This window comes from Pistacia vera, unplaced genomic scaffold, assembly GCF_008641045.1.
Source record: "Pistacia vera cultivar Batoury unplaced genomic scaffold, PisVer_v2 Contig475, whole genome shotgun sequence".
NCBI classification, from domain to species: Eukaryota; Viridiplantae; Streptophyta; class Magnoliopsida; order Sapindales; family Anacardiaceae; genus Pistacia; species Pistacia vera.
Window position 1 is genome coordinate 135,566 of NW_022196307.1, and position 11,887 is coordinate 147,452.

At 36.9% G+C, this 11,887-nt stretch overlaps 2 protein-coding genes across 2 annotated transcripts; both read right to left on the reverse strand.

Annotated features, from left to right (window-relative positions):
• Positions 1-50: 50 nt before the first annotated feature.
• LOC116146242 (ENTH domain-containing protein C794.11c-like) lies at positions 51-1,785 on the reverse strand. The gene is made up of 4 exons (XM_031431649.1): positions 1,425-1,785; positions 1,211-1,333; positions 967-1,128; positions 51-875 (listed from the first exon to the last, which is right to left on the reverse strand). Exons 1-4 carry the CDS (start codon positions 1,562-1,564, stop codon positions 278-280), a joined length of 1,023 nt encoding a protein of 340 aa, XP_031287509.1. The 5' UTR covers positions 1,565-1,785; the 3' UTR covers positions 51-277.
• Positions 1,786-7,918: 6,133 nt separating this feature from the next.
• On the reverse strand, positions 7,919-11,618 carry LOC116146245 (probable protein phosphatase 2C 23). Its single transcript, XM_031431651.1, has 4 exons — positions 9,830-11,618; positions 9,627-9,740; positions 8,405-8,669; positions 7,919-8,309 (listed from the first exon to the last, which is right to left on the reverse strand). Exons 1-4 carry the CDS (start codon positions 11,444-11,446, stop codon positions 8,194-8,196), a joined length of 2,112 nt encoding a protein of 703 aa, XP_031287511.1. The 5' UTR covers positions 11,447-11,618; the 3' UTR covers positions 7,919-8,193.
• Positions 11,619-11,887: the final 269 nt, after the last annotated feature.

An 11,887-nucleotide genomic window follows, 5' to 3' on the forward strand; every position in this document is an offset into this window, starting at 1 on the left:
CCGAAAATGGAAAAATTATATCACGATAATATGGCTTTTGTGGCAAAGCGTAGGGAAACCAAGGTTTTTTTATTTATCTATCAGTGTAACAGCCTCGAGAAGTGCTTCAGACAATACTTTTTGCGTACTCTTTTAAGTCTTACCAAGCACAACTGTTGAACTACATAATACACGTATTTGGGGAACAAACAAAAGCTGAGCTCGTTAACTGGTTGCTAAATCTAACAGCCTTGTAGACTTATTTTGTGCTTCAATGCTGAAAATGTATGGAATTTATTCAACATCCTTGCAAGATGCCATCTCTTGCAGAAAGCAATGAAGCAGTAGCTTGATTCTCCATTCCATTAAAGGGGTGATCATCGTCAACTAAAATTCCAACTCTGGCTTCTTCATTCCTGCTATCTATAAGTGGATTGGACTCCCCGGACAAATTCCATCTATATAACTCTTCATCATTAGGAGCCATATTTTCTTTGAAACTTGTTTGAGTTTCTGGATTCTTAAGCATCTTCCCATCACTGAAACTGCGCCGAGAACTTGAGTTCTTTGAATTCTTGCTGGTCTCAGGGATTGAATTCTCATTTTTCTGCTGTATTTTTTCAACTTTTTGGATCGAATCTCCTCCATTTGCAGGCGGTATCTGATTTTCTTCATTTTCATAGTTGTTGAACTGGGAGTTGCATCTTTCAATTTTTCCACTTGATGATTGCTTCAGTATGCCATTTGCTGAAGATCTCTGGCAAAAGCTTCCAAACCCTTGAATCCCTCTAGTCAACTTTCGAGTACGATCTCTCTCCTCCTTAAGAAGAGTTCCTTTTCCAAGCAACTTCAATATTCTCTCTGCTTTCTTCCTAACAGCTAAACCCCAATTGAATCTGCAACTCATAAATATTTTTATTTAGATCATGAATCAAGAGATAGCGCAAGAAAAAAAATTATATATATATATATGATATTCATACAGACCCTCTCTCATCAATGTGCTGAAAGCTTCCCATCTCTTCAATAACCTCTTTATCACTCTGAAACTCTTCTGCCACACTCTCAGGTCCATGAGTCAACAAGCGTTCAAGAACAACCAAAGAATTGTAGGAGACCCTCCAGTTCTTTCTTTCAAATTTTGAAAATCTGGGTACAACAACACACACCCAATATTAAAAATGAACCAACAGACAAGTAGCACAATTGCAGAAGTATATAATCAACAAACCTCTTGTGCAGTATCCCCACGATTCTCCAATAATCATCAACCTCAAAAGCAGCCCTTGATATTGATCCCAGGGTTCGTGCATCAGGCGACCATGGATTCTCATTTGTAGCTTCTTCAGCCAACCTTTAAAAGGATAAAAATACTCAAAACAAAAATCAATACAAAAGCTTTTCCAATACCAATAAGACATGTGATATAGAAACAACAAACTTACAGTTCTGCAGGTGTAACGTCAGTCAAAGCTAACCGAGCAGTTTTGATCTTTTCCTTGAAAAAGAAAGAAGCTTGCTTCTTGAATTCATGAAAAGAAGAAGAACCCATGTTGCTGTTAATGTTTTTGTTTAAGATAGACATGGTCTAGATGGGAGAAAATCAGAAAATAAAGAAAGAACCAGAAAATTTTAACTGGTGTAAGCATAAGACTCAACTAATCCGCTTAAGCCAAGAAAAACAATCACCACCTAATATCTATCAAAACTCATGCTTTACATATGTTATTTAATTAAACCGCATTAAAATACAGGTTCGCTGGTGAGAATTAACAGAGGAGTAGTTTTCAAAGGTGATGAAAACAATTGAAATAAAAGAAAATTATATAAACATTTCATGAGACGTTGTGGAAATAATTGTTTATAAAATGCGATGCTAAAGTCAACATCTCTACAGTAGTAGGGACCTTTGGTTTGAATTTGAAATTGTGATGCTTCCAAGAACAGAAGTTGGGTCCCTATCAAATGTGACTGACTCCTTCTATAAGGTAGCCGCCTGGAACGAGGAAGGAGTAAATCCATTTACCATTTCACTTTGCCAGAGAAAAAATTTGTAGACAGATTTATCAATCACACCCCTGGTTTTTGATAAACCATTTTAGATTTATGTTCTGATTGTTCAGACTCTAGTGTCTGGTTAGGTGAGTTCTTACACAAAAACATACAATCAGAAGAAATGGATTGACATGGTTATGTTTTAATAGTCAATTATTAGTGGGGTAAGCTTTTATTTGACAATAAAATTGTTTCATAAGTATTCGCATGCTATCCTTAAAATTCAACTAAAAATCTTATACATAGATTCAGACGTATGAGTATGACATCTATATTTTTTATCAAATGAACAGAAAAATATGATAAAACATATTGAATAGTTATTATATGTGAGTAAACGACTTTTTTCCACCCAGGCTTTGCCTTAATGACACTTTCCCACCCAAACAATTTCAAAATACCACTTTTTCACTCAAAGTATGTATTCATTTAATACCCAAAATACACTTCACTTTCTTAGTTGGCGTTCAGCGAGTTACCAAGAGTCAGGGTGAGAAGGGTCTTGTAGAGTGGAGGCCAATGGATTAAATGGTGATATCCGATTGAATATTCGTTGCTGAAATTAGTCGAAAATCAGCTAAGAACAAGAAATCTTAGCTTTGCGTTATCCGACAATCGACGAGAAATTAGATGTTGGAGTAAGATGAGTTTTGTATAAAGGAGAGCAGAGGTTTAAGGCTCCATTTGGTTCATTATTAGGTAGTTTTTAGAATAATCTTTTGAAAAAAGTTAAATTGGGTGGGAATTACGATGTAGAATTTTAAAAATTAACATAAATACCCCTTATATTTATTTATTTACTAAACAGCCCCAAAATATAATATTCAAAATTAACAAAACACCACCAATCCACTCATAAATAAAGACAACCAGCCACCACCGCCGGAGAGTGGCCGAAGCTGCAGTATCGGCGTATGATCGACTCGATATTGCCGATCATGCGCCAATATGTCCTTTTCCGGCCAGATCCACTGTGGATCTGGCCGGAAAAGGCTAGATCTGGCCATTGACGGTCAGATGTGGCCGTATTTGCTCGTCAACGACGGCCAAAGATACAGCCATCGTTAATTGTCAATGACGACCATGTGTTTGCCGTCATGGACGACGGCCAGATCTTTGGCCTTAGATCTGGCCTTTTCCGGTCAGATCCATCGTGGATCTGGCCGAAAAAGGCTAGATCGGTGTACTACTGGCCAGATTCAGCCAGTAGTGCGCCATTATACCAGATTCCGACCATTTTCTACCGGTGGTGGCCGGAATCTGGTAAATATAGGTTGCTGGGGTTTTTTTTGCAATTTTTAAAAAAATATTTAGGGGTTTTTAATTAAATTAACAAATTTAGGGGATTTAAAAAAAGTTGAATAACATTGTGATTTTTTGCAATTTTACTATTTAACTTTATTGGAAATACTAATAATAGTATTTCCAAATGTGAGCCAAACAAAGCCTAAATGATGGTGACGGAGAGAATTTTCGCCACTAGAATCGGCTTTGGGTAGTAAAGGAATATAAATTTTGGATGAAAAAGTGGTATTTGGAAACTTTTTGAGTGAGAAAGTGTCATTAAGGCAAACCTTAGGTGGGAAAAAATTGTTTACTCATTTATACGTAAATAAATCTTATACATAAATTCAAACCAATGACATCTATTTTTTTATTAAATGAAAAGAAAAATGATGAAATATTTATACTACATTTGATAAAGACGTAATCGTCTCCATGGGCAGGCACATAGCTACATAAAGAGTTGTGGATTCAATTGAACCCACTCAACTTTTTAAAAATTACAAAAAAATATTAATATTTTATAATTTTAACCCCACTTAATTTCATATACATATTGAACTCATGAATTACTAATTAACATTTTTTTTTTGTTTTTTTGTAACTTTTCTCTCTTCTTTATTTCCTCTCATTTTCTCATTTGGTTAGATACTCCACTCCTTTAGCTTACAAGGTAAGATGATGCTCATTTTATTTTTATCTTTTTTACTTGAAATTATTTTCTTTTAACTTTCTTAATTGACGAAAGATCATGAGTTATAAGTTTTTGTTGAGTTTAATAAATGATTTGAAATTGGAAGATTAAATTACTGAAATTTTGATGTGGGTTTTGATTTAATCTTATTTATGTTGAGATATGATTTAATTAGTTGTTGTTTTAAATTGGGTTTGATAAATTTTGGTTAATTATTAAGTTAACTTTGAATAGTTTAAATAATTAATGAAACTCTAAATTGTAAAGATTCAGAGATTATACAACGTTTTTAAAATAAATAAATAAACGTTAAAGACAATTATATAATTAATAATTTCGTACTATAAATTTATCAATTTTGATGTTTTGAACCTTCTTACTCAGAATCTTGATTACGTCTTTGTCCATGTGTATAAATATAATTCACTGGTTCCAAGCCAGAAAAATCTTGTGGGCAGCACCGACTCATTCAAATCATTCATTCATGAATTTATACAATTCAGAGATCAAACGTAAACTTCGCGATCTGATTTGAAGGAAAGTATCGTTGATCCAAAACTTATATTTATGGAGATAGCTTTACTTAAACCTGTAATTCGTTTATCACACAAAATGTCCGATAGATAGGGACATGGGAGCTAATATTCTAAACATGACTGAAGTTGAAAATTGAAAATGTCGACACACAACATTGAAATCTTCACTTCCATCATCGTGGTGGTGACACTTGGACCAAGCCAGTTCTTTTTATTTGGCTTGCCGGCACCGATGAGGTTAGCTATCGAATCTTTCAGAAAAAAATATTAATTCTATTTTCAACTTTTAGAAATGGGTGATGTATTAGTAATTTAATATCATTTATGACAAAAACCATGCTAAGAAACTTGATGCTTAAGAATCCCACGTGGAAAGCGTATAAGAGTGGTCTTGAACTTATAAAGAGAGTAGTAGGCATGGCAATGGGGTAGGGTAGGGATTTCATTCACTGTATTCATCTCCGTCTTCAAAATCACTCTCCACCCTCGTCTCATCCCTGTCACGGGGATGAAAAAAATTCTCCTTTCTCGCCCCATAGGGAAATGTTAGAGGCCCATCCCTACGCCGTTAATTTTACATAAACTTAAATTAATTTGAGCATTACCAAACACAATAGTTAATTCTCATCCACATGACAAACATTTAAATTAATCATTTAAACATAGTTAATTTTACATAAATATGGGTTAGAGATTGTTCTTGTTCAATTATTTAGGGTGAGGGAAACTGGAAAAATATGAGTTTATATAGGCAAGATAATTGTGTAATTAGGTGAAATATAGGGGTATTAATGAAAAGTATATATATATATAATTTTTAATTTTATATATTATATACAGGGCGGGTCGGGGAGGGGGAAAGGCATCACCCACCCTCGCCCCATCCTTAGGGACGGGGATTAAAACACCCCCACACCCACCCCTATCCCCGAAAAAACTAGAGCTCCCCCACCCCATATGGGGAGGGGTGGGACGGGTCCCCGGAATTTCGAGAAATATTGCTATGCCTAGAGAGTAGTTTTTCCATGGCTAGTTCCTAATCCTGGTATCATAACAGACCAATGCATCTTTCGGTGTCCTACACATTAAGAAGATTTTGGGCTTAAAGTTTTTCAGATTCGAGATATGCATTTAAACTTGACTGGTTTTTATTTTTTAAGGGGGTTAATATTTTGAAAGCAAATTTTATTATTTAAACCTTTAATTAGGATAATAAAGATTGGCTCACAATCAATCTTATAAACTTTCTCTCATAATCCTGGCGTAACAACTCGTAATTCAGCAGATCAGACTTATTTGTGAACTATTACGTCGAGATTGTAAATAAAAATTTATGAGATTTGATTGTAAGCGTAATATTGCCTTAAGTAAATTATCATTTCTAGACATCTTTAAGGGACAATATAATTATTCATAAGATTATGAACAGTTTCATTACTCTAATTTTGTCTTTGCTTTTTCCATTTAAGCAGAAGAAATCGGATCATCTTTCTTTCAAAGAGTCAGTTTATAGCATTGGGTTAACGCACTTAATGGTTGAATTTGTCTTGTTAATGTGAAAATTTGTGAAAGATTGCAGCGAGGGAACTGACTACTGAGGTTGCCTGATATTCGATTGACTCGTAATGTTGGGCATGCAATTTGGGTGGGCCGATGGTCAATCCAATACCCAAAGCCGAACGCAAAATATCATGGATCAGCCCAGCATCAATATGATTAAAGCCCAAGTTTAAGCTCTACAAAGAGCCCAATTTCTGTGGATTAATCCAAGTTGCCGTTTACCCGCCCACGAGCTTTTGCTTTGATTTCACCAGAATCAGAACTCGTCCCATGTTTTAAACGATAGAGTAAACGACCTGTTCCTACCCCTCGTTTCATTTATTTCAGATTCGCACCCTTAACTAAACACAGTCAATGACTGTTCAACTAAGGGTGAGAATCTGGAAAACCGACGTGGGCCTTTTATCGAGCAGGTGGCAGGCGCGACTTCGGGCTTCAATTTCTGGCGAACGGGAAGTCAGAAACGGCCAAAAAACATACCCACACAAAATATAACACAAGGGGAGTCTGTTGGTGTAGTCTGATGACGTTAGTTGCTCTACGATCGAATAGAAAACGACTGAGAAGATACCCAAAATAGCAAGGTGGCAAGTGTGGGAGTGGCCGGAAATATGAGTGACGGCAAGTGAGGGTATAGTGTCTTGTAGAGGACGTCGTGGGGAGTCAAACGGTGGTCTCAAAAATTATTTTGGAGTTCAAGATCGATCGAAAAAAGCCAAAAACCTGCGGCTTGGGCGATGCTAACGTGAACCGCTTTTTTCTAACATGAACCAAATGAGTATCGGTGCACGTTAGCATGCTAACATGAGCCTCTTTAGAGTAAAAAGATAAAATTAAGGATACAATGTAAATTTAAGGATGGGAATTTAAAATTTATGAAACCAGACGTGTGAACTTCTCATTTCGCTGTTTACTCTGAACGATAATACAAAATGGAGGGCCCAATTTTGCAGTTACATTCTTGGGAAAGAAGCAAATGGTTGGGATAGGCTAAACTCTGAGGAGCAAGACTCAGACTTTGATATGGAATAAATGAAAGGTTTTAATTACTGATGAGTCTGATACCCACCTCTCTCCCCGACTACAGTGCATTAACTATGGATTCTAAAGTGGTTAGTCGTTACGAAGAATTATGATCTTGTCAGCTAAGAAGTGGGTATGCTATACTTCATCTCAGGGCTCTTGTTTTGCCACGTCGCCATGACTGAATTACATGTAGCAAACGCAGCTCATAAGGGTTTCTCCTTTAATGGCTTTATTTATGACTTCACCAATTCACCAAAACCCCACTTGAGAGATACAGAAAGATCAGAAACAACAAAATTAAATGGGATGACAGAAGGGATTTTACAGAATAGACTTCTTCAAAAACACCTTCATTGTATGCTGGTTTTAAAGCTCAGGATTGATTGATTGTTCTGTTTAGATTACGATGATGATATTTATGAAAAAACTTTATAAGTGTTTAGCCTGCCACCCTTTGTGTCATCGTCAATCATTTGTAGTTTACATCTTCATTTAGGTTTTGCAGATGAGGTGAATGAAAGTGGCATTTTTGAAATCAGAATCCTGGTTCGATTCTATATCTGTACGAATAGGAATAACTGCAATTGACAGTATACGGCTAAAATTAAGTTAATCTTTTAAGTGACCAGTCATCCTTTATAAAATCTTAAAGGAGAAAAAACTGATCAAATATTCTCATTCAGCGATAGTTCGAATTGTTCACAAAGACGCAGATGCTGAGATAGTGTTGCCAACCCCATGTGGTCTGGGAAAAAAGGAACTACAGAAAGTGATGGCGGAGACCTTGGAGAAACAAAATCCTTTTTAAAAGGAATGTCATTTATTAGTGGAAAATTACAATTTTATATGACATTTATAATCAACAAGAACCAACTTTTACACCTTTACACTCCTTTATCACCCAGAACTTGCACAACTAAGTTCCTCAAAACACTTTCATGAAGCTTAATTGTTATGTTACAAAGGCGACCAGGAAAAGAACTGCCAAAAAGGGATATGCCCGACTTTTTTAGTGGATGTCTCTATATCTTTTATCTGTTGTCTTCGGAATTTCTCTACTTACACAAAAGATCTCCATATTCTTCCCTCTAAGGATATTACTATGATGGAAACATCATCATGGTATCGCCTTCGATCCCCCTGTGGTATTTCAAGTAACTCGTGAAAGTCCATGCCTGCAATTAAACAAATTCGCTATGATTAGCTTCTTGTAATTGAAAAAGATTAATTTTGGAAAATGATCTCCACCAGAGTTATATTTGATTTGTACCAGCTTTCTTTGCAGCCCGGAACAGTACTTCCTCAACCAGATGCTGTGCTGGATCTCCTTCTGGTTGCAGTTTGATGAAAAGTTCAACCTCATAAACAGCTTCTTCGTTTGTGAAGTATTGATAGAGCCCATCCGAGGATAATATCAAAAACCTGTCTTTTGGCCCTAATTTGTGGTGGTATAGAGAGGGTAAACAAGTGATGTAAGGAGCTGTGCCCTTGTAGTCAATTCTGAACATCTCCAAAAGTGCATTATTCCACTTTGGCTGCAGATTTAAGAAACAAAATCAGTTGCAATGACACTCTTAATCATATTCATAACATTTAAATCTAATCACAAAGATTTTCCAAACGTAAAACAAATACACGACCAGCACTTCCAACGAATCTACCCTATCTATCATAACTCAAAAGCAATACTTTCCCAAGTGCACCTATAGGAAAATTTTGGACACTTTCAGAACCAATCTGATATTGCTATCAGCAAAATGCTCTGAAATCCTATTTCTTCTCTTTTTGCTTTGGCGCCATTGGAATCAAACTGTTCCCTTTTTTTTTTTTTTCAAAAAAATATATATATATGACCGACAACTAGAACTCTTTCGTTATATGCCCTGGACGTCCAAATACACGTATCACCTCTTAGATCAGATCTAAGCAAAGGGAGAGGAACAGCTATGTGCTTAGAAAGAAAAAGGTAGACTTTTACAATGGAAAGTATATAAGATAAATATAAATTTCCTGATGCAATTGAAGAATTGAATGTCTATCCATGTGCGGAATAATACCAATCTCCATCAATTTATTCAAAATAATGGAAAGTAAAGAATCTATCTGTTTCTATGGATAACATTGCATCAGAAACTCTCACTTGGCAACCTTAAAGAAAATATGAAACACTGAGCTGTGATGCCTGAGCAACTATAACCTTTACTCCATTATGCTAATCAACAAGAAAAGGTAATCTAGGTGTCAACAATCTACTGCTAGTGTTCATAATAATGTGATCTTTTGTTTATATAATAGCATAATCTTAAGGAGAGGAAACAAGCTTGAAAAAATCATGACGGGAGTTTTCAGGTAATCATGAACAGAGTTCTCAATGTAACATCTATGTTCTTTATGCTGCAAAGAGGCACAATAGCATATCCAAAACGGCTAAAAAGAATTGCATATCTGTTTATCATCTAAAAGAAAGTAAAAGGTCTATAATGAAAACACACCTGTTTGAGAAAGCCAGCACCAAAAGCCCGGGTGACCTTCAATGAACCTTTAACACGGTCATTCATCAAAGCACAGGCATCTTCAGGGTGTTCATTTTTAATTCTTTGAACTTCCTGTAACGCAACAATATGCAATTCAATCAATTTTAAAAAAAATAAAAATCCGTACAGAGTAAAAAGGGAAACAACAACAATGATTTTACCTCTTCCACACTCGTGCTGTGATCCACACTAAGCTGAAAAGCAGTTAGATTAGAAACTGTACTCGGTTGATCTAAATCAAACCCTTCAAGATCATGCAAAGTTTCTTCATTAATCCTCTCTAAATCTTGCCTAATCTTACCAAGCCAATAATCAGGTTCAGCTTTTTGAGCCAGAACCGCTCTACTATCACCCACATTCATCACATAAACATCCTCTCCTTTCATCAACATTACAAGCACACAAGAACCCATCAACGCCAATTCCGGATTTTCCATCACCATCTTATCTGCTATATCCAAATAAGCCTCCTCTGCTTTCTTCAATGCTTGCGATAAAGCTTTCAACACATCCGCGTGAATTATATCGTGTGCTTTATCTTTATTGTTTTTATTCAACTGTTCTTTTAATTTCCGATCAAGTTCTAGTCTTTCTCTGTCCCACTCACATTTCCACCTCCTTTGATTCTCTTCCCATTTCTTGGCCGCCCCTCTGTAACTACTCCTGAACTTCTTGTGTCTACCTCGCTTCGAATTCCAATCAAAATCAAAATCTACACACTGTGAACAAGAATCTCCACTACAATTCTTCAAAGAATCAGCTTCAGTCACGTAACTCTTTCCAGAATCATCTTGTGTAGCTGCTGTGCTTGGAATCGGTTCAAACTTGTCGTCCCACAATAAACCTTTAAGTTCTTTGTGAACGAATGAATACAAATTAGATGAAAGATAATCAGGAGCATCAGGGCCGTTGAATCCATCATAAATCCCAACAAAAACCCAACCATGTTCCTCCGAAACCACCACGTGAACACGATCTTCCCCAGCCTTGCCTTGAGCCCATTGAAGATTTTGAGACTCTTGAGAATCATCGTCTTCTAATAAACTACCGTCGCTACTCACCGTTAAATTATTATCGTTTTGGTTCTTATCCGACCCGATAATCCACTCGGGTTCTTTAACCGAAGCCATTCCTTTAATCGGAGTTACAATTGAATTCAAGTTCTGGCCGCGAGAAATCCTTTTCGATATCGCTCTCTGAAGGACCCGAATCAATGACCGTTTTCGTGATCTGGGTCGGAAATTATAACCCGAATGGGAAAAACTCCGTTGAAATTGTTCGTCGGAGCTACCCTTCTCAATCGGACCCGAAAACAACCCGGTGCGATCGAGTGGTCCAGACAAGAACCCTCTCTCAATCGGACCCGACAAGAAACCTCGCTCCAAAGGACCCGAATTATAGTTACCCGGGAATATCGGACCCGAGTTGATCAGATTTTTCGGGATCGGCTGCAGAGGAATCGAAGAGAAGTTATTAGAGCAATCAAAAGCCGCCGCACGGTCAAAACTACTGTAAGTGTACGGATCAAGGAAGGCCGTGGAGAGCGGCGTGGACGTATTCGCGCTGACGGAAGCACCGGAAATAGTGCGAAAGGTCGTCGTTTCTTCAGAGTGAACCTTGGAGGATGATAACCGAGTCGGGTCGGGTCGAACATAGCAGAAAGAGTGTCCCAGACCTTCATCAAGCGGGTCAGATATTAAAACTGATACATCGTTTCGTCGGCGAGCATGTTCGCCTCCCGTGAAGCACACGGTGAGTTTACCAAAACCGTTTCCCATACTTCAACAGACACAGAATTTAGATGGAATACCAAAACAAATTAAAAAGGAAAAAACAAAGAGAAAGGGAACCGAAAGAAGAGCTTGTGTTGATAGAAGTTTAAAGTATTAAACGACGCGTCGTCATGGCGGACGTGTGAAGAGTGAAAGAGAGAAGAAAGTGAGAGGAAGAAGAAGAAGAAGAAGAAGAGGTTAATTACAGATAGAGAGAGAAGCGTTGACTTTGGCAGTAGAGGAGAAATGCTTTTTCTTTTGTTTGAATTTTATTTAAAAAGGGAAAATATTTTTTTTTTATTTTTTTTTTTTATGAGAGGGAAAAGATACAGTGAGGCGTTGACAAAGGTGGCGGGTTTCAATAAACTCGTGGGTTTGAGTGGTTTTGGATTAGAGTTCTTGTCCTTGGTTAAGGAGAGTGGATGCACGCTCTCTCCTCTTCATTAA

Bases quoted from the DNA above. Each gene is read 5' to 3' on its own strand.
- LOC116146242 (XM_031431649.1), bottom strand. From the start codon at position 1,564: ATGTCTATCTTAAACAAAAACATTAACAGCAACATGGGTTCTTCTTCT. The intron at 1,334-1,424 runs GTAAGTTTGTTG...ATCCTTTTAAAG, and splicing joins GACGTTACACCTGCAGAACT to GTTGGCTGAAGAAGCTACAA. The intron at 1,129-1,210 runs GTTTGTTGATTA...TGTTGTACCCAG, and splicing joins GTGGGGATACTGCACAAGAG to ATTTTCAAAATTTGAAAGAA.
- LOC116146245 (XM_031431651.1), bottom strand. From the start codon at position 11,446: ATGGGAAACGGTTTTGGTAAACTCACCGTGTGCTTCACGGGAGGCGAA. The intron at 9,741-9,829 runs GTAAAATCATTG...GTTGCGTTACAG, and splicing joins ACAGCACGAGTGTGGAAGAG to GAAGTTCAAAGAATTAAAAA. The intron at 8,670-9,626 runs GTGTGTTTTCAT...TTAAATCTGCAG, and splicing joins GTGCTGGCTTTCTCAAACAG to CCAAAGTGGAATAATGCACT.